Source organism: Myotis daubentonii, chromosome 4 (genome assembly GCF_963259705.1).
Source record: "Myotis daubentonii chromosome 4, mMyoDau2.1, whole genome shotgun sequence".
NCBI classification, from domain to species: domain Eukaryota; kingdom Metazoa; phylum Chordata; class Mammalia; order Chiroptera; family Vespertilionidae; genus Myotis; species Myotis daubentonii.
Genome location: NC_081843.1, coordinates 115,637,990 through 115,658,199, shown reverse-complemented (window position 1 = coordinate 115,658,199; position 20,210 = coordinate 115,637,990). Strand labels below are relative to the sequence as shown.

General features: G+C 58.8%; 1 protein-coding gene across 1 annotated transcript; it reads left to right on the top strand.

Annotated features, from left to right (window-relative positions):
* The first annotated feature begins 10,199 nt into the window (after positions 1-10,199).
* On the top strand, positions 10,200-16,778 carry ESM1 (endothelial cell specific molecule 1). Its single transcript, XM_059691885.1, has 3 exons — positions 10,200-10,895; positions 13,284-13,433; positions 16,391-16,778. Exons 1-3 carry the CDS (start codon positions 10,313-10,315, stop codon positions 16,489-16,491), a joined length of 834 nt encoding a protein of 277 aa, XP_059547868.1. The 5' UTR covers positions 10,200-10,312; the 3' UTR covers positions 16,492-16,778.
* The last annotated feature ends 3,432 nt before the right edge of the window (positions 16,779-20,210 follow it).

The window sequence follows — 20,210 nt, the reverse complement described above, 5'->3', positions numbered from 1 at the left end:
GGCTGGCCTGGAAAGTTCCAGAGAACCCGCGGGTCTATCGCACCGAGCTCTCTGGTTTGGGCTGTGGCGGGCGCGGTGAATGGCATCACGTGTTATGACGCTGAGGGTCCTGGTGGAGAGCAGGGGCCGAGGGACGTGCCGAGCTGGGCGGTCCCACGTGTTGCTGTCGGGTCTGCTGCGTGCTTGCTTTGGACGGCTCCGCGGCGTCCTGCTGGGCCGAGCGGGCTGGGCGGCGGCTGGCTTCGTGTCCGGGCCTGCGGCTCTCGGCCGCGAGCTGCTCCGTGTCCTCAGTGGCTGCTCTCAGAGACGCTGCCTGGCGGCTTGGCTTCCATCCCTCCTCCCGGGACCCTCCTGTGTGTCAGGAGCCCGTGGAGCAGCGGCCTGGGAGCCCGAGGGCCACATTGGCTCTCTCCCTGGGGCGGCCTCTCTCTCCAGCCCAGACTCCTGCCCTGGACAGCCACGCCCACCACAGCCCTGTCCTTCCGGTGGCCCCAGACCCGTGCCTGCCCGTGACCTGCTCATGACCGCTGGGGCAAGACGAGGGCTGGGAGTCGGAGTTTAGAAGAAGTTATACAGCTCTACACGGATTAATTTTACTGAATGGAATGCGATTCAAGGTCTGTTCAATCTGGCCATGAGATAGGGATGTGCTTTGCCTGCCTGTGTGTTCAATGGAGCGCTTCTGCGCACTGTGTTGTGTGGTGTAACTGTATCAGCCCCCGGGACGGGAACTAGAACCAAACCCACTGACAAGCAAACAAACCCCCAGTCACGCCCGGCTCCCCCACAGCGCGTCTGCGCACAGCTCTGTGGGCTCGACGGCAAGGCAGCGGTCTTCCGAGCCCTCGTCTCTCCCTCTCGGCCGCCTTTGAGAAAGTCTCCTGACACCAACGTTTCCCAGACCTCGGGGCTGCCCAGCCCCCCCCAGCCCGGCCTGTGAGATCGGGATCTGGCAGAATTCCCCCAGGCCCCGCCTGCATGGCCACAACCTTCGCCTTGCCTTCTGTCCATTAATGATTTAGCAGATTTGATAAATGTCTCTGCTGACAATTATGGTGAGACTGAGGCAGCTTTGAGCATTGGAGTGGGGAGGGCTGCTGGGCTGCTGTGTGGTGACATTATGTCGGAAGGGACCAGGAAAATGCAAGTCCTGCTTCAGATGGCAGCCGTCCTCCCTCCCTGGGGACGCCTTAAGGTGGTGAGCCTGAGAGCAGATGGCAGGAAAGCGCGTGCCCTTGACTCGGACCGCGGCTTTGAACTTGACCTCGATGCAGGACGCTGGGTTGGGGCCTATGGCACATTGGCTATGTACGTTTTTAAGAAATATGTTTTTATTGATTCCAGAGAGGAAGGGAGAAGGAGGGAGAGATAGAAACATCAGTGATGAGAGAGAGTCATGGATGGGCTGCCTCCTGCACGCCCCGCACTGGGGACCGAGCCCGCAGCCTGGGCCTGTGCCCTGAACCATGGCCTCCTGGTTCATAGGTTGGCGCTCAACCACTGAGCCCCGCCGGCCGGGCTGGCTACGTACCGTTAAATACCTCGGAGAAGCTCTAGGCCAGTGGGTCGCAACCTCCTGGCCCTTTAAATACAGTTCCTCAATTTGTGACCCAACCGTAACATTATTGTCATGGCTACTTCATCACTGTACTGTTGCTACTGTTATGAATCGTCATGTAAATATCTGATATGCAGGATGGTCTTCGGCGACCCCTGTGAAAGGGCCGTTCGACCGCCAAAGGGGCCGCGACCCACAAGTTGAGAACCGCTGCTCTATGCCCTCCCCGTGGTGGAATGATGGTGGTGAGGACGGAGTGGAGGGAAATTAGTTTTATCTTCGTCCACGTAACTTTAATCAGAACACACTTTGCATGTTCACTGTCTTCCGGTTACACAGGCATGTTCCCTCCCCACCACCTCTGGGTTTACAGGAGCGAGTCCTGTACTCCTCCCCAAGCGAACATGGAGTGACCGCGGTGGGTGGGAGGGTAGCGGGTGAGCACAGGGTCTTGCATAGTGGGTGGCCGCAGGAGAGCACCCCGAGAGGTCGGCACACGGGTGTCTCCCATGCTCCTGGAGCGGCCGCTACTCAACACTCTCCTCTCTCAGCCTCTCCTCTCTCAGCCTCTCCTTGCTCAGCCTCCCCTCTCTCAGCCTCTCCTCTCCAGCCTCTCCTCTCCAGTCTCTCCTCTCCAGCCTCTCCTCTCTCAGCCTCTCCTCTCTCAGCCTCTCCTTGCTCAGCCTCCCCTCTCTCAGCCTCTCCTTGCTCAGCCTCCCCTCTCTCAGCCTCTCCTCTCCAGCCTCTCCTCTCCAGTCTCTCCTCTCCAGCCTCTCCTCTCTCAGCCTCTCCTCTCCAGCCTCTCCTCTCCAGCCTCTCCTCTCTCAGCCTCTCCTCTCCAGCCTCTCCTCTCTCAGCCTCTCCTCTCCAGTCTCTCCTCTCCAGCCTCTCCTCTCCAGCCTCTCCTCTCTCAGCCTCTCCTCTCTCAGCCTCTCCTTGCTCAGCCTCCCCTCTCTCAGCCTCTCCTCTCCAGCCTCTCCTCTCTCAGCCTCTCCTCTCCAGCCTCTCCTCTCTCAGCCTCTCCTCTCCAGCCTCTCCTCTCCAGTCTCTCCTCTCCAGCCTCCCCTCTCTCAGCCTCTCCTCTCCAGCCTCTCCTCTCCAGCCTCTCCTCTCTCAGCCTCTCCTCTCCAGCCTCTCCTCTCCAGTCTCTCCTCTCCAGCCTCTCCTCTCCAGCCTCTCCTCTCTCAGCCTCTCCTCTCTCAGCCTCTCCTTGCTCAGCCTCCCCTCTCTCAGCCTCTCCTCTCCAGCCTCTCCTCTCCAGCCTCTCCTCTCTCAGCCTCTCCTCTCCAGCCTCCCCTCTGCAGCCTCTTCTCTCTCAGCCTCCCCTCTCTCAGCCTCTCCTCTCCAGCCTCTCCTCTCCAGCCTCTCCTCTCTCAGCCTCTCCTCTCCAGTCTCTCCTCTCCAGCCTCTCCTCTCCAGCCTCCCCTCTCTCAGCCTCTCCTCTCCAGCCTCTCCTCTCCAGCCTCTCCTCTCTCAGCCTCCCCTCTCTCAGCCTCCCCTCTCTCAGCCTCTCCTCTCTCAGCCTCTCCTCTCCAGTCTCTCCTCTCCAGCCTCCCCTCTGCAGCCTCTTCTCTCTCAGCCTCCCCTCTCTCAGCCTCTCCTCTCCAGCCTCCCCTCTCTCAGCCTCTCCTTGCTCAGCCTCTTCTCTCTCAGCCTCCCCTCTCCAGCCTCTCCTCTCCAGCCTCTCCTCTGCAGCCTCTCCTCTCAGCTGCCCTCCGTGGCCTCTGGTCTTTCTCTTCTCCTTCAGGGTGGCTTTCGGTGCTCACTGTCCCTGCGTGGGAGTGCTGGGGGGGAGGGGAAGTTCCACAGGGGGTGGTCCCTGTGACGTCACTGGCCCAGGCGATGATCACACTGTCTGCATATTTGTCCTGAAAGGTTTACGCAGGTGGAGGTCCTTCCAGAGGGATGGCCGCCAGCGGAGGGCTTGCACCCCGGCCTCCCTCGCAGGCCACAGGCTGTGGGGACAGTGGCCTCACACAGAGGAAGCGAGGACGTGGATGAGCCGCGTGGGGTTTTAGGGAGAAAACCGGGGTCGATCTGGAGGTCAAGGGAAAGTGCGGGGGGGGGGGGGGCCCAGCGAGGACCCAGCAGAAAGGTGCAGGGGGTGGGGGGAGGGGACAAAGTGCTGCAGAGGACCCACCCGTCGAGGCTGGAGGCCTGGGGAGGGAACGCTGCCGTGTACGTGTGAGCATCTCGGATGCCGGGATGTGTCCCGGGCCAACCAGACACATCGTCTCTTCACAACAGGAACAGATCTGTGGGATGGAATAATCTTGAAAGCAATTCCGTTGTTTAAACGAATCAGAATGTCCTCGCACAACCAAGTCCCCGAAGCAAAATAGTAGGTGTTTCAAGGGGGTGGCTCCCCAGGTTGTTGAGTGCGGGAAGCAGTGAGAGCCATGGCAAAGCCGGAACTCAATACACCAACCGACAGCACTTCTCAGTGTCTCATCTGCAGGGAATTCACGTTGGAATTGTGACACAGCTCTAAGTAGGATAGAAACGATTTTTCCAAAGGCTGATGACTGAGAAAATATCTGTCTCCCTCCCCGCCCCCACAAACCCACTGATTCCCGAATCCCTATCCTATTTTTTTTAAATTCACAAATAAATTCAAGGTGGATCAAAGGTTTTCTATGAAAGTATGAAATCACTATAAACACTAAATGAAACCGTAAATTGACAATAATGTTTGGGAGAGGAAGGCATAAGCCGTCCAATACATTAGCGTCTATAAAACTCTGACTTCTGTAAGGCAAGGAACCCCGCAGGCAGTAGCCAAAGACATGTGACGAAATGTTTGTCCTTTGCATTGAAAAACACTTCCCCCAAAAGATGTCTTTACTATCTGAAGGGCCCTTACAGATCGGTCACAAAGATAAGAATAATAAGTAGGCGTGATGGTGAACAAATCAATGTAAGCGTAAACAAAACAATAATTTGGCTACATTTCCTTCTTAGGAACCCAGCATACAAATAAACAATCTTGGTGATTATAGCGTAAAAAACAAAGCACATTTCACATTTTTGTGAGTCTTGTGGAGCTTAAGGCGACACGCTAAGATCACAGGCCTAGCGGATGCTGATAAACAGACCACCACGCTCACGCGCCTTCCGAGGCCGACCCCAGCGAGGCTGCCCCGGGGGTGGCCGGGACACGCCTCCACCCTGGGTGTGACTGTTTTCTACGAGGAACAGAGACCTGAACCCAACAGGGGCCCTGTCAGCAGGTGGAACCGGTGGGTGTGGGTTTATGAGTGACTCTCCTGCCCAGCTCCCCACCGTGCCCTGCACCCCAAGGAACTGCTAAGCGAGTAAAGGGCTGGATGGGGTGGTTTAGTCAAGATGTCACGCCGCCTGGCCCACGTGCTCCCTCTCCTGACATCCAGGGGGAAGGGTCGAATGTCACTGTGAGAAAGGAGATGCGCAGGGGACATTCACGGCGGCTAATTCTGTATTTGAAATGTCACTGCTCCCCCCACCCCCCAACTCTGTGTGCCCGCCCGTGATAAGTGCCAGGAGCCGGGATAGAACAGAGCCCCGTTGAGTAAACGCCTCCAAGGGAATTCACAGCAATAACATCAAAACAACATAAAACGGGTTCTAATTTAAGGCTTTCATTGTTTTCACCAGCAGCATCGCCGTGTTGGGAAGCTCCTTTCCTTTGCCCTCGCATTCAAGGCAGCAGTCCTGGCTCATCAGCGGCGGCGACTGAGGCCGAAGGCTGAGTCAGTCCGCACTTTAATTTAGGGTTTCCTCCAGGCATTCTCGGAGCGTGTGTCAACAGGAAGGAACACGTTCCAGAGCCCACTTCTGCCCCTTCTCCCTTAATAAACAAAATGCAGTTTCACTGTGTCTGTTGGTTCTCCCCGTGCTTTCTGATTTGCTGAACAAAACCACCCTGAACCATCAGGCCGTTCAAGACCAAATTCTGAAGCAGGTGAAGCGGACGGCGGGACCCTGTCATGTCACCCTCACTCTTCCCGCCTTTCGACCGTCCTCGCCTGCGAAGCAAGCACCCACGATGCTCATGGCTCGGGGACATATGAGGGGGTTGCTCTTTACAGCGGACGCTCATGCCAATTAGATAATAAGAAACTAAGGTCCAGAGGACGGGTCTCTAAGCTGAGCCCTCAGGGATGGGCACGGGAGGGGCTGGTTCCGGTAAAGCCTATTCCTTGTTCTGGGCACCTCACACCCGAGAGCACCACCCACTCCGAGCCGTCTGGCCTGGCTCTTTGATTGATGTTTCATTTTGCATTTTGTTGGGTAACTGACAGCCCTCTCCCCCCCCCCCCCCCGACGGCTGCCAGCGGTGTGTAAGCTGCCACACGGGAGGTGTGGAGGCTCATGGATTTCTCCCTCACCTGTGTGCCGAGGTGGCCAGAGGAATCGGTTAAAGCCGGGGCCAGAGGCAGCGGAGAGGGTGGTGGAGGGGTGGGCGGGAGGCGCAGGCAGAAAGGAAATTGATCTGATGACTCCCCTGCTGGCTGACGGCTTTGATGTAGCGCAGGCTGCTGCTGGTGTTGAATGTAGAAGTGGGGGAGGGGTGGGGTGGGGTGGGGAGTGTTTGGGGTATGTGTGGGTGAGAGTGGGGGGTTGGGGGGAGGGAGGTGAGAGAGCTCTCTCCCCTGACCAGGCCCCCTCCCTCCCCCAGACCTGGGCAGGAGGCCTCATCGGAGCCCTTCTTGTGGGTGGGCAGGTGGGAGGGGCTGGGGGCCATCACTGTCCCCTGCAGGGCTGGGTGGAGAGGCTGCCTCTAAGGAAGCTGGCTTATTTCTCCTGGGTCACATGCCACCTGGAGCCTCAGCTGTGCAGGCCGGAGCCGAGCCCGTGAGGACCACGTCAGTGACCATGAGTGGTCCCTGGGCCGGGAGTCAGGGGTGCGTGGTGCACGCTGGCCAGGGACGACTCCGGCAGGGGGGGCACCGGCGAGGGCATCACGAAGCCCCTGGCATTCAGCCTTGAGGGTGAAGAAGGGAGCTGAAGCCGGTGGGCAGACAGGCAGACGCAGACCGAGGCCACGGCTGTGATCAATGGCAGCCCCGTTGGCCTACATCTGGTCCGTGTTGGTTCTCTATGACGAGAAATATTTAGTAAGTTACCAAACTGTCAATACTCACGTTGTATAACTACTCCAAGGCAAGCTTTAACAAATAAAACTTTTAAAAAGTTAACTGATAACATTCCAGCTGATCAAACATTTCTTCCCTCTGGTGTCTTTGGCTGTTGAATGAACAACTTTGGCCATCGAATGAATACCTTTCCCGGAGCCGCTGCTGAAGTCCGACTCTTCCTAGCTCTACACTCGGGGCGCCAGTGTAGTGGGGGCTCGGGGGGCTGTCTGGGGCGCATCCATTACTTCCCCCCTCCCCTTTCCAGGTGCGAAGGTCCCTGATGACCTGCTCACTCTGGCTGCTGGGAGGGGCTGTGCAAGAAGAAAGGCCGTCTTCGCGGTGAAGGCCTGGACTCCGTGACTGGACGGGAGGCTCTCACGGTGCACCTCGCTCTGAGAGGCGTGTCTTCCTGCCACGGTGGGCGTGGCTTTGCGGTGGCAGGTGCATGGTTTCGGAGGCTCGCTGTGCACGATTGGCGGGCAGGGTGCAACCCTCACAGCGTTTGGGTGAGGTCATCCTGGCAAACATGCCCCCCCCCCCCCATGTCATCTATCAAATAGCTTTCCTCGGTGGTTCCTCTCATCCCTTCAGAGCAGCCATCGGACACCCTGGATCAGACAGCCTCCCTTCTCCTGGGCTCAGCGTGGGCCCTTGTCCGGGTGCGGGTGGGTGGAGGGCTCTTTCACGCCCTGCTTGAGTCCCGTTCTTCTACGTCGGTAACACGAGGCATTGATACTTACGGAGCAGCCTGGGCCCACACTCATCAGACGATCCTCTTGTAATAACTGCGGACCCCTCGTCGAGACTGGCCACGTGAAGGCTGACGTTTCTATTTCCCGTGCTGAGGACACTTTGAATACAGGAAGCCAGCAGGTTGGATTCCTTTCATTCCTGGTGGCATTGTTTGGTGTTTGATTCAGGGAGTACTTCCTAGATATATTTACACAGGAGACAGGCTCAGCGTGTTGTCTGGAGGGGTGGTGTGTGCACAGCTCACGGTCCAGGGTCAGGACTGTAAGCTGGGGGTGTATGTGCATGTGTGTGTGCATGTGTGCGCACATGTGTGTGACATGTGTGTGCACGCGCCTTGGAGCTGGCTGTGGATATAAACTCGGGCTCTACAGCTCTTAGACATCTCACCCTAAACACCTCTAGTCAGGTGGGTTGGGGTGGCGGCAGGCAGCCGGCAGAGGGAAGCCGTCGATTTCATCCTGGAAAGTTCTCGTAGCAAACGAAGGACTGGCAAGCAACCCCTGGTCCCGCTTAGCAAACTGTCGACGATGAGTCAACAAAAATAAAAGCAGGTCTGCCCTGGCCGGGTTGCTCAGTGGTTAGAGCACTGGCCCATGGACTGAAGGGTTGGGGGTTTGATTCTGGTCAAGGGCACGCACCTCGGTTGTAGGCTTGATCCTGGCCCAGGTCGGGGCATGTGCAGGAGGCAACCAATCCGCATGCCTCTCTCACATCGATGTTTCTCTCCGTCTCTACCCCTTCCTTCCAACTCTCTCTAAACATCAGTCGGGGGGAAATACCTTTGGTTGAGGCTTAACAAATAAATAAGCAAAAGCAGCTCTATGTCTTCAGGCAGCCCCTACGTTTCTCTGACTCTAACATGCTATCGGTGTAGTTTGTGCCGTTATCATATATATCATTAGGGAGGAAAAATCATTCTCATCACTACGCTCTGATGTCATACTTCTTAATCACTAGCGTCTGTACTTATCCCATTGACAGCACTCTCGTAGGGTTATTGGGCTACCGGTTTCTATAACTTAGAACTTTTGAGCATTCATAGGAAGGAGAATAGAAATTCACTAAATTTGGTAAAATGTTCCTAAATGACCCCATTCACCTCTGACCCTTCTGAGCCGCATGCCGAGGCCAGGCTCCATCACGGAGCAGGGACCCCTGTCATCCGGGTTCTGAGCCGGGCACGCTGCTCCGAGGCTCGCTCCACTGTGGTCTCTGAGCCTCCGTCCCGGTCCGGCTCAGGCAGCCCTGAGCCAGCACTGGAGCCCCCCCGAGTCTTCAGAACCAGCACACCTGGTGGCCCGTTCAAGACCACAGCAGAGCACCCCCGGTCAGCCCCACAGGCAGCACCCCCTAAGGGCGGCCTCACGGGCCCCGGGCCCCACTGGGGTCAGCCTGCTCCGTGGGCTCAGCCCCTGCACGGCAGCTCATAGGTGATGGTCACGGCCGATGCTCACAGCCACTGTCTATGGGTCAATCCCGGCCACACACATGCCAACAGCAACCAAGGTTCACCCACAACAGGAGGGAGCACACGACCCACTGGGGGCACTCCTGCCTGCCTGGCTCAGGGGGGCAGGGAGACGGCACCCCTGGCTTCACGGGAAACCTACCCCCTGTACCCCCTGTGCCCCTGTACCCCCTGTGCCCACGATCAGAAACAACAAAGCAGTGTGCCACCTGCTAAGCACGTGTTTGCTTCTGGGGAGATAAAGGCAGGCCATTTGGATTCGGATGGTCACGGACCTCTGGGAGATCTGGAAGCTGAAACGCGCGGCTTCATGTGTCAAGCGGAGGGACTCGGCCCCCTGCGGCCCGATCCCGCCCCCCGTCCTCCTGAAACCGCACTTTCCCTGCCCACGACGTCCCTCCAGGAGTCTCTGCTCCATCCAGGGGACGAGGACTCTGCGAAGCCACCAGCCTGACGCACGACTCTCTGCAGAGGGGGAGCCTGTGTCCGCCACAGCGAGCCCGTGACCACCAAGCCCCCAGCTGACGGGGCTGCACAGTCACTGACTGCCAGTGGGGGTGTTTCTGTTCCGACAGGGGGGTGTGGGGTGCAGCTCTTGGAACCCACATGTGGCTGGGCTAGCAGTCTCCTCTCTCCTCTTCAACCTTCCTTTTCTGCCCCACGAATCTCGCTGAGCAGTATCCTAAGAGGCCGCTCCCCCCCACCCCCACCCCCACCCCCGGGTGGACCAGGCCCTGGGGCCCAGGCGGCAATGTTTTCCCTGACACTCGCCTCTCCTGCCGCAGGGGGCCGTTCCCGCCGGCTGGGCTGTTTCCCTGGGCCCGCTGCCCCGTTTGGTGGTTTCCTGAGGCTCTGAGGACGCCAGGAGGTGAGGGAAGGGCTCGGATGGGCTCAGCCACCGGCCAGGCAGGCGGTGATGGATGAGCCCTCTCGCGGGGCTGCGGTCCCAGGCGGCAGCTGCTAAGTGTTTCCAGCGTGAACAGCGCGGGACTGCCCAGCGGGCTCCCACTCCTCTGCGCTCTCTGCACTGATCTTAAGGGACATTCCCCGCTGCAACGCCCCCTCTTTCTAGAAATCCAGCTACGCCCGTGACAAACCCAGACGTGTGCGGTGCGAACTGCCTTAGGGAAGCGTCAGAGGAGAGGGTGGGGAAGGGGGGTCTTTGAAAACATCCCTTTCGAGCTGTTTCCCGCGGGAGCACTGGAAGGCAGTGTGGGCCTTTCTCTTCCCCAGTGGCCTCCTGGCCGCTGGCCGTGGGGAAGCACCGCGCATGGCTTCCTCCTGGAAGGAGCGGCCGACAGCCCTGCGCTGAGGAGGCCGGGCGGCTCGGTCCCCCTGCAGACGTCCTTGAGCCCCGGAGACGGAAGTGAGCGGGGTTTTCACTCCTCATGCAAAACAACCGTCTAAACATAATAGATGACATCAGCGAGGGCTTTTCAATTCCTGGATGGCAGCGGCGAGCTAACCCGGCTTCATCCTGGGTTTCCAAACCGAAACGACAGCCTGGCAGGGACGCAGCGGCTGCTGCCTGAGGGGACCTGCCGGGGGCCGGGGCGACCGGCGCACCTAAAACCCGCACGTGGGCACGGGCTCGGCTCGGCTCAGCTCCCCTGGGCGCCAGCCGGGACCCCACCAGGAGGAGGAGGAGGAGGAGGAGCCCAGCCCCCGGGAAGCATGCGGGCCTGCCTGCTGCTGCTGGCCACCCTCCTGGTCCCCGCGCCCCTGGTGCCCGCGCCCCTGGTGCCCGCACCCCCGGCCCGGAGCAGCGGGTATGCGGTGGACTGCCCGCAGCGCTGCGACGCCCCGTGCGCCAGCGGCCGGCGCTGCCCGAGGACGGTGCTGGACGACTGCGGCTGCTGCCGCGTCTGCGCGGCCGAGCGCGGGCACACCTGCTACCGCACCGTCGTGGGCATGGACGGCGCCAAGTGCGGCCCGGGGCTGAGGTGCCAGTTCTACAGCGAGGAGGATGCGTTCGGCGACGAGTACGGCATCTGCAAAGGTAAAGGGGCCCCGGCTGCTCCCCGCCCGGGGTGCACGGGGCGACGCCAGCTGGGAGGGGGGGCTCTCCGCCCGAGGACCCGAGGGGACAGGTGGGTGAGGGCCGGGCCAGGCAGGCGTGTCACAGGGACAGGGAGCGGAGGACGGTGCTGCCTTCCTGGTGGGACCCTCGGGAGCCGGCAGGTGACCTCGCTGGGCGCCGGGTGCGCTCTCCTGCGGGCAGTGACTGCCGGGTGGCATGGGTGCCCTCGGGGAGGGCTGCCCGGCCCCGCTTTAGGGATTCTGTGATTCTGAAAGGTCCCGGGGTGAGGGCATCTCTCAAGATGAGTGTTTCCCAGGAACCCGATGCCCTGTGAGCCGGGGGCTTCCTCCCCTGACAGCACAGCTCCCCTTGGGGGAGGGTGTCCCCGGTTAGGGGCTCCGGTCGTCTGGGGAAACGGCAGGTGGAGTAAAACAGGCAGACATAACACCGGGAAAGAGAAGGCGGGCTTCTGTAAGGACGAGGCTGACAGCCTCACAGCCTGACAGTAAGTGGTCAGGTTACCACGGCCGCTAAGGACAGGGCCACGCATTTGCAGAATTCTCCTCAAACGTCATGGTTATGGCTTAAAATGGCTAACATGTTGAGAATCGGAAGAATGACCTACGGGTCCCTCGTGTTCGCACCATTAAGAGCTATTATTAAGATGCACCAGGTGCTGGCGCCCAGCCATCAGTGTTATAACACCAGGGAGCCTTAACGTTACTAAGGGGACGGGGAAATGGGCTGGGAACGCTGACATTTCATGTATTGGGTACAACTGTGTGCTTTTACGACTGATAACCAGGCATCAGAACTGAGTCATTAATTCTCCTACCTCGTGGACAAATACTTTACAGACGAACCCCCGTTTAATCCGTAAAACATGCGACAGGCCAGGAAACTGCTCGGACTGTCGGGGGCGTTTTATTTGGGGCTTAGTCTAGGTGAAAGGTAGACGGGCGAGGACATCTTTTCTCAGCCACAGACAGTCCTCGCCGCAGGACGCTTGGGAGGCAGCGGCCAGCAGCCCTGCCCGGGCGTTGGGGGGCAGATGGCGCCCGCCTTTCTCCTGGCAGCAGCCTCCTGTGCAGACGGTGTAGACACGCCCTCGGACGGGCAGGGACTCAGACTGCCAGGCACCGGGCCTCCAGCGCTCTCATGCCCCCGAGTGACCGAGTCGCTGTGGACGCGGTGCGTCTTAAAGAGACGGGGGGATGGCTCTTCGGCATCGCCCTCCAGGCGCAGGCCTGTGTCGCTGGAGCCAGAGCCGGAGCCGGAGCCTGTGAGCCCCCCAGGCTGGAGAGAGGCCCTCCGTGCGCTTGGCTGCAGGCAGCCCCGCCTCAGCCTCTTAGGGGCCAGCGCTCACACGGACACTGCACGCACAGCGGCCTGCCAGATCCTTCTGAACGCCCGTGTGCTTGGCGCTGTGTTGCCAGGTAACAGGCAGCCGCCGACACATGTCTGTTGAACGCCCAGGACCTCTGGCGGGGTTACACAGACGCGCCCGGGGCTGTGGCTCAGGTTTCAGTTCCCGGAGTCACCGAGACCGCTGAGCCCAGCGGCGCTTCCCTGGGCGGCGTCTCAGCGCCCCCTGGAGGGCTCTCCGCGACCGGCTTGCAGCAGGGTCCCCGCACCTGATGGGCTGTGCGAGCCCTGCCTCTCCCACCTGCATCTCCCCCAGATCCATCCTGACACCTCCCTGCCCCTCCTTCGGGCGCAGCCTCCCTGTCTCTGCCGGGTGGGTGTGCGCTGACCAGGGGTCCCTGCGCCAGGAGGCAGGCTCTGCCTGTCACGCGTGGCTGTGCTGGGGCCTTTGTCCCGTCAGAGCCACACGCCTTTCACACGGGAACTCGGCCTCCCCGGCTCAGCCCCACGAGGGCCAGCGCCCGAGGCGCCCCTCTCCGCCTGCAGTCCGGGGTTTCACGTTTGCTTATGGCTCTGTTTATTGGGTGGCGTTGTTCATGACAGTGTCCAGCTCCCAGGGTACAGCTCTACAACCCATCCCTGTACATTGTGGTGTGTGTTCACCCCCAATCTCATCCCCTGCCATCACCATCCGCCCGCCTCGCCCTCCCCTCGCCCTCCCCCTCGCCCTTTCCTCTGCCCGCTGTTGCCTGTGGAGCTTTGGGTAGCTTTTTGCTGACTCCCTTCGCTCTTTCCCCCCCCAGCGCCCTCCCCACAGCCGCTAGGCTGTTCTGTTTCTCGGAGTCTGGGTCTGCTCTGTTGGGTGGTTTATTTTGCTCACTGGCTCCGAGGACGGGCTTTTACCCGGCAGCCCCGACTCCCGCGGTTTGCTCGGCTCCCAGGCGGTGCCCGCAGGCGTGGGGCGGGTGGCGCGGGAGCCCCTAACCTGCTCTCTGCCCGCAGACTGCCCCTTCGGCACCTTCGGGATGGACTGCAGGGAGACCTGCCACTGCCCGCTGGGCGTGTGCGACAGGGTGACCGGCCGGTGTCTGCAGCACCCCTTCCTCCAACAGGCGGCCGCCAGGTCCCCCGACAGAGGCGCTCCCCGCGCAGGTGAGCCTGGGCCGGGGACGCGGGCGGGCGTTGCGCTGAGGGTCCGTGTTACCGAGGGGGAGTGGGTTGCTGCTGCTGTTTTTTAAGAAAGATCTTATTAATAATTTAGAAGATTATATAATTTCTCATAAAGTTTACCCAGCTTTTATGGAGGATAAACAAGATCAGTTACACCCCCCCCAAAAAAAACGCCCCAAAACACGCCCCCAGACACGCCTGTAATAAAAAGAAAAACCAACGAAGACAAGAAAGTTCTTGAAACTCTTCAGTGCCTGTCTGATGGACGTGCTACCCGTGGTCGGCAAACTGCGGCTCGCGAGCCACACGCGGCTCTTTGGCCCCTTGAGTGTGGCTCTTCCACAAAATACCACGTGCGGGCGCGCACGTACGGTGCGATTGAAACTTCGTGGCCCATGCGCAGAAGTCGGTATTTGGTGGAAGAGCCACACTCAAGGGGCCAAAGAGCCGCGTGTGGCTCTCAGTTTGCCGAGCCACAGTTTGCCGACCACTCTGCTAGACAAGGACTCAGGAAGTCAGGGGATACGGTCTAAGCCGAGAGGGAGCCCAGAAAACACGGTTTAGCCAAATGGAAGCATTTAGTGGCGTAACTCCAAGCGTGTTTTCTGTGGACCTTGGAGAGGAGCAGAGAGGCGCCTGTGGCTGGAACTTGGGGGTCGTCTCTGACCCTCGGCGCGGGGGAGGCGGTCCTCACAGGCCGCTCGCCAGCCCACGGCGTCTCTTACCGGGTCGTGGGAACACAGCCTGGGCCGCGCCCGCACGGCTTGGTTTTCTTGTTGAATAAATGTCCGGTCCTGTCCAGCTTCGATGGAAAGTAGCTCATTTAAAACCACATGTAGCCAGAGAACTAGTATCAGTAAACCACCCCCCACCCCTTGTATTTAAATACTTGGCAACCCAAAGCCTCTTTATTTAGGGTTTTTTCCTGGCCCTTTGCAACTCAAATGAATTAGGATTAGAAATCGCTGGCAAATTGGCCGTTCCCCAGCTCCCCCTCCTTACACATGGGTGCAATTCAGCGCCTTACGATTAAGGGGAAATAATGAGCTTTTACACGAATGACTATTTTTAAGTATGGCTATGCCCTTAAATATTAATTTAAAATAAAAACCCTTCTTAACCTATTTGCTGAGTAACGGTGTGACTATCTGATGTGGAAATTTAGATCATTATTAACGTTTCAGCTACTTGTGAATTGTCCCTATGGTCCTTGAAAAGCAAAAAGGAAATTAAGACCTACATTTTTTTGTGTTGAGGTGGTGTTCACATCACATAAATTAACCGTTTTAAAGTGACGAGTTCCGTGGCATTTGGTGTATTCACAACGCCGAGTGGCCACCACCTCGAAATGGTCCCAGAACATTGTTCTCAGCCCCCAATACCCCCCCCCCCCCACGTTCTCCGTCCACAGCCGCGGCTCTGCGCCCGAGAGGGGGTTTGGGAGGTCTGATGCGTTTACTGCGGGGCTCGCACCCGCTGTGTGCGGCTCGCTGCCGAGCTTGCGCAGTTTATCTATTTGCTTTCTGAGAACCAGAGGCCAGAGAACCGGGGACACAGCATCACACCCCTCTGCAGCGTGTAAGGTCGCACCTAAGCTTTTCCACCGAGAGAAACGCACCCCTGTGGTTGGGGATGGGCGTGGGGGATGCCGACGAGGCGCCCCTCCCGGCACCCACCTGCGTCTGCCCCGCACAGCGCGTCCCCCCACAGGGCGCGGGCAGGCTCCTCCCGCAGCCTCGCGAGTGTGGACACGGGGGCCGCGGTACCGACAGGCGCCTCCGGAGCATTCTGCAGGACGGAAGCGACATGACAGCCACACACTCTCCCCACAGCCGCTACCAGCTTCTCAGGAGACATCTACGAAGGAAGCATGTTCTGAGCCAAGGAGTTTCCTTGCAGAATTAGCTAAGGGGCTGGCCAGCGTGTAAGCTCCGGCGCCTCAGGCAGCTCAGGGCCGAGAAGGGGTCCCCTAACCGCCTGTGACTGGACGCCCGGAGCCTGCAAGCAGCTGTGCGTTTCCTCGCGGGGCTTTCGGGGGCTCCCACGCTGCGGTTCCCAGGAGGGGGTTTGGGGCCAGGGTCCTGTCCGGGCTTCACGTCGCCTCTGCACAGGCTGTGTGGGCTCCGAGGGTCACCCGCACAGGGGCCCCCCTCATTCCACCAGGTCGTCGCCTCGACTTCCTACCTGTTGGGTATAACACCCTTGGCAAGCGAGCTTCCTGGCTTCCTCTCCATCTCTCTCTCTCTCTCTCTCTCTCTGTCTCTCTCTCTCTCTTTCTCTCTCTCTTTCTCCCCCTTCTCCCCCCCCAGACTGGAAATTCACAGCAACTTTTTGGGGTGCGGGAGGGGTGGCAGCATCTGAGCTGGTCCGTGGCTCACACACGGCGCCTCCAGCTGCAGGAACCTTCCAGCCTCCCGCTTCGCGCGTGCGCTGCTGCTGCCAACACCTGGCTCCCCTCAGAAGCAGGAAACCCCCATCCGAGCGCATTCTAAGCACGACACGCTTTTCTCCCGGAGAGGAGAGAGGCCTGTCTGTAGACGTCCGCCCTTCCGTCCGCCGGGAGCCACACCAAGGGCCTCCTCCTCCTCCAGGCCAGGAGCGCGAGCGTCTCGCCGAGAGCGCTGTTCGCACAGCCCTTGCCAACACGCACGTGTTCATGAAGCACCTGCTATGCTCCAGGCACTGGTGTGGCAACAGGCAGAGCGCAGCCCTTGCCGTGGCGCTGGTGGTCTGGTGGTGGAGTGAGGGGACACGGGAAAGAAGGAGAAAAGACGCGGGCAGTGCACTGTGAGACGATGTCTCGGTGCCAGGTGGGAGGAGAGGCAGCTCAGGGGGAGGCGCGGGTCACAGGGAGCGGAGGGCACAGAGCGCAGCCCTGCACGTGCTCAGGGTGTCACTCCGGACCCTGGAGGCCTAACGGTGCGTTTCTCCCGTTTCAGAGCCTGACGCCGGGTCTGGCGACGGCGACGCCGTGACGCAGGACCTCCGGAGCCAGCCCGCCGCCCGCTCTCCCGGCACCAAGCGGTTAGAGCCCCGCTGACCCCGCGGGCGCTCCGAGCGAAGCCTGTTTGAAGGAGCATCCGACCCCCAGCCGACACTTAGGAACCTCCGCTTGTAGCATAGGCCGCGTACCTTCTGGAGACCAAGCAGGACTCAGGGCGGCCCAGAAGGAAGAGCAGGCTACTCACACCCGCGCAGCGCCGCCGGAACCCTTAGGCTTCGCCACGTATTCGAACGCATGCAGCCGTGTCACATTCGCGTGTAGAGTAGTGCCGAAGGACCGCAACGCAGCCAGGCCACGCGGGCGGGTCAGCCGAGGAGACAGCCGCGGCCACGTCCCTCGCCCGGACGCACGTGAACTCTGGGATGCACACCGACGTGTGTCGGGCGGAGGAAGGGCTCGGAGCAAGAGAAGATGGGGGTGGGGGGTGGGGGTAGGACAGGCGGGTCCCCCTTGTCAGTGTATCCGTAGAATGTCATTGAGCTTTTTTTCACTTTTGGAAAAACCGAAGCAGAACAGTCCCGAGGCCGGGGCGGCTGCAGCGGGTGGAGGGGGCGTGGCAGCCTCGGACGGGGCGCTGCGCTGGCAGAACCGAGGGGGCTGGGAAGTATGTGGCCCACTTGGGGGAGGTGTGATGGTCAATATTTATATGTTTTTGTACACGGTTGTTAGTGCGAGACATCCCCCACGCCGATATTTATCGCCCTCTTGGGAAAATGAACCTAATATTGTTTAAAATGCTTAGAACAAAGATCCAAGGCACGGGAAATTTTTTATTAATAATTATAGTAATATTGTAGTGAGAAAGCATAATAGGAACCTAGAAAATCGAGTCACTGGATTTACAAAATGTCACAAAATGAGCAACAGAGAGAATTTATTTAAAAGTAAGTGCAGGGACTCTGACAAGTTTTAAACTTAAAGTAGAAAATAGCTTTAAGGGAGGTTTGGAAAGGAGCCAGTTTCACAGGGAATGCCAGCTGTAAAGTCTAGTTCCCTTCGTGCTTTTCACCTTTAAAGGCAGTTGATGCACGGAATTATGAGCGCCCCCGGGAGGACCTGTGCGCCAACAGCGCTGTTTGCTGGAGTTTGTGGGGAAACTTTTGCAGAAGCGTTTCACTTGGAGTAAAGACTTATTTAAGAACGATTTCAATATTTACCCATGTTTTATTCTCAAAGTTTGCCAACAAAGCCGTGAGTGTGTGTGTCGGACGGTCTTTGAATGTAAACGGAATAAGCTGTTAGAATTTGTTTTTTAAGGGACACGTTTATGATTGTTCAATAAAAAAGCAAGACGGTGTTCTGAGTCCATTTGTGATTTTGTTAAATCGTTGGAAGTTATTTAAATGGTTCGTCCAATGAACCAGAACTCTTTCATACACATGGAAGGGCGAGTTCCTCACCGGAACTTTCTGCTCCAGATAAGCATCCGGGGTCAAAACCAGCGTATCTACTTCTTTGCCTCCCACGTTTTGTCTGCTTGTGCCTCACAGCTTCCTACCAACGATGTCCCGATGCACGAGCCCATTCTGCAGAGGGGAACACAAAGGCGAAGGAGACTCTGCCGGTGCTGGGAAGTGGGACGCTCCGAGGTAGGCGACCCTCGGTGCGCGTAAAGGACAGGCGGGCGCTGTTGAGGCTCGAGGGCTGCGCAGCGAGGAGCGCGGAGGTCCCCTCAGCCTGGCGGGCAAGCGAGGGACGCGCTTTCAGGGAACTGACACAGCACGCAGACACTTTTTTCCGTATTAGGGGAAACACCCAGTTTGCCTGAATTAATCTCCCCCCGCCCTTTTTAAAAAAATCCTCCCCTGAGGACACTTTTCCCATTGATTTTTAGACAGTGGAAGAGAGAGGGAAAGACAGAAACATCGATGTGAGAGAGACATATGGGTGGGTTGCCTCCTGCATGCGCCCGACCAGGGCCGGGCAGGGGAGGAGCCCGCAACCGAGGTACATGCCCTTGACGGGAATCGAACCGGGGTCGGGACTCTTCCGTCCGCAGGCCGACGCTCTATCCACTGAGCCCGACAGGCAGGGCTCTCTGTCCTTTTTCTTGAGGTGGGAGAACGATGTGAGTGAGCGACGTCACACTCAGGCCATAGGCAGTTATCCCCAACAGGAGCGGAAAGCACTGGAAGCCTTGGCCTGCAGGCTGGGCAGCGACGTCGCAGGATGTGCTCTCAAGGAGTGAGGCCACTGACAGATCTGCTGCCCTGACCAGAGGCCTGGCCTCAGCCCAGTGCCCTGAGGGGTGGCGGGGACCGCGGGGCAGGAGCCAGACGAGGAGGGGTTGGCTTCTGCCCCCCGCACGGCACCCGCCACCTGTGAGACCTCGGGCAGTAAAGTCAAACCAAGGCGGGCTCACCTGCTCTCAGGGGCCGAGGAGCCTCCAGCTGCCCAGCTGCATGCCCGGGGCCCCTGTGCCCTTCCCTCCGGGTGCTGGTGTCAGTCCGTCCCGAACGGCTCTGCAGTCTCCCCACCATTCCTCACAGCAGTGGTCTCCACATGTTTGGATTCTGCACGCTTTGATGGCAATCTTTTTGAGCATGTGATTTTAAACTAGATACACAGCATAGTCTTAACACAATATCTATAATAATAATAAAAGCACAATATGCTAATTAGACCAGACAGCCGAACGACCTTCTGGACATCCTTCCAGACGACCTTCCAGACGAAGCTGGGGCTACGAGGGCTGAGGCAGCCACTGCAGCTGTGAGGGCCGAGCCCCTTGCACGAATTTTGTGCACCGGGCCTCTAGTGCTCATCATAAAACACTCAAGCTAGGAACTTTTAAAAGCCATACAAAATAAATGTAAACAGTAGTTCTGAAATTTTTTTTCCTGAACCCCATGGACCAGTCTTGGAAACACCAGAGAAGCAAAAGAAAATGCCAAGGTCAGTGGTCTCCAACGAGGCCCAACTTCATTGATACTGAAGAGAAAGCAAGTTGGCATATATTCCATGTAATAAATACTTCTGCAATGAATGGGTGGATGCATGAGAGGAAGGATAAATGGGTAGATAGGTAGGTAAAGGGATGAATGAGAAGAGGGATGGACAGATGGGAAGAGGAATGGAGGGATAGATGGATGGATGGACAGATGGACAGATGGATGGATGGGAAGAGGATGGATGGATGGGAAGAGGATGGATAGATGGATGGACGGACAGATGGACGGACGGATGGATGGATGGGCAGAGGATGGATGGATGGAGGGATGAAACAGGTGACAGGCCTCTGTCTCCCACAGAACAGCAGCTACTAAGGGGTCTTTCACCTGCCAGCTCCCCTGACGGCTGCTTGTCCTGCCTCCTGGGACATGAGTGACTGAACACTGTGAGCATACGATCCAGTCAGTAAAGTGGACCAGTAGGTTGGCCAGGGGAGCTCTGCTCCCTCAGGCACTGGGGACACCCTCCCTTCCCCACCATCAAGGTGCAGACACCTCGCTTTACATGACTCCCTTCCCCCCAGGTGGAGAGCAGCTGTTTCCTAAAGTGACACCTTCATTGGGTTTCCCCCCAAACATTCACCTTCGTGTCCATGGAAACAACAATGGCCTCTTCGCACGGCCGGTCACTGAGAGGCCTTGGTGAGCTTCTCCTGCCGCCGCTGGCCACGCAGGTGCACCCAGGGGCTCCTCGCGCGTCTCCAGGGGCATCCGGAGGCAGCGGTACCAGGGCACGGAGACGCACCGTGATTTCCGCAGACGGTCACGCGGAGGCTGCCTGCGCGTCTCCACTGTATGGTGAGT

Bases quoted from the DNA above. Each gene is read 5' to 3' on its own strand.
- ESM1 (XM_059691885.1), top strand. From the start codon at position 10,313: ATGACATCAGCGAGGGCTTTTCAATTCCTGGATGGCAGCGGCGAGCTA. The intron at 10,896-13,283 runs GTAAAGGGGCCC...CTCTGCCCGCAG, and splicing joins CGAGTACGGCATCTGCAAAG to ACTGCCCCTTCGGCACCTTC. The intron at 13,434-16,390 runs GTGAGCCTGGGC...CTCCCGTTTCAG, and splicing joins CAGAGGCGCTCCCCGCGCAG to AGCCTGACGCCGGGTCTGGC.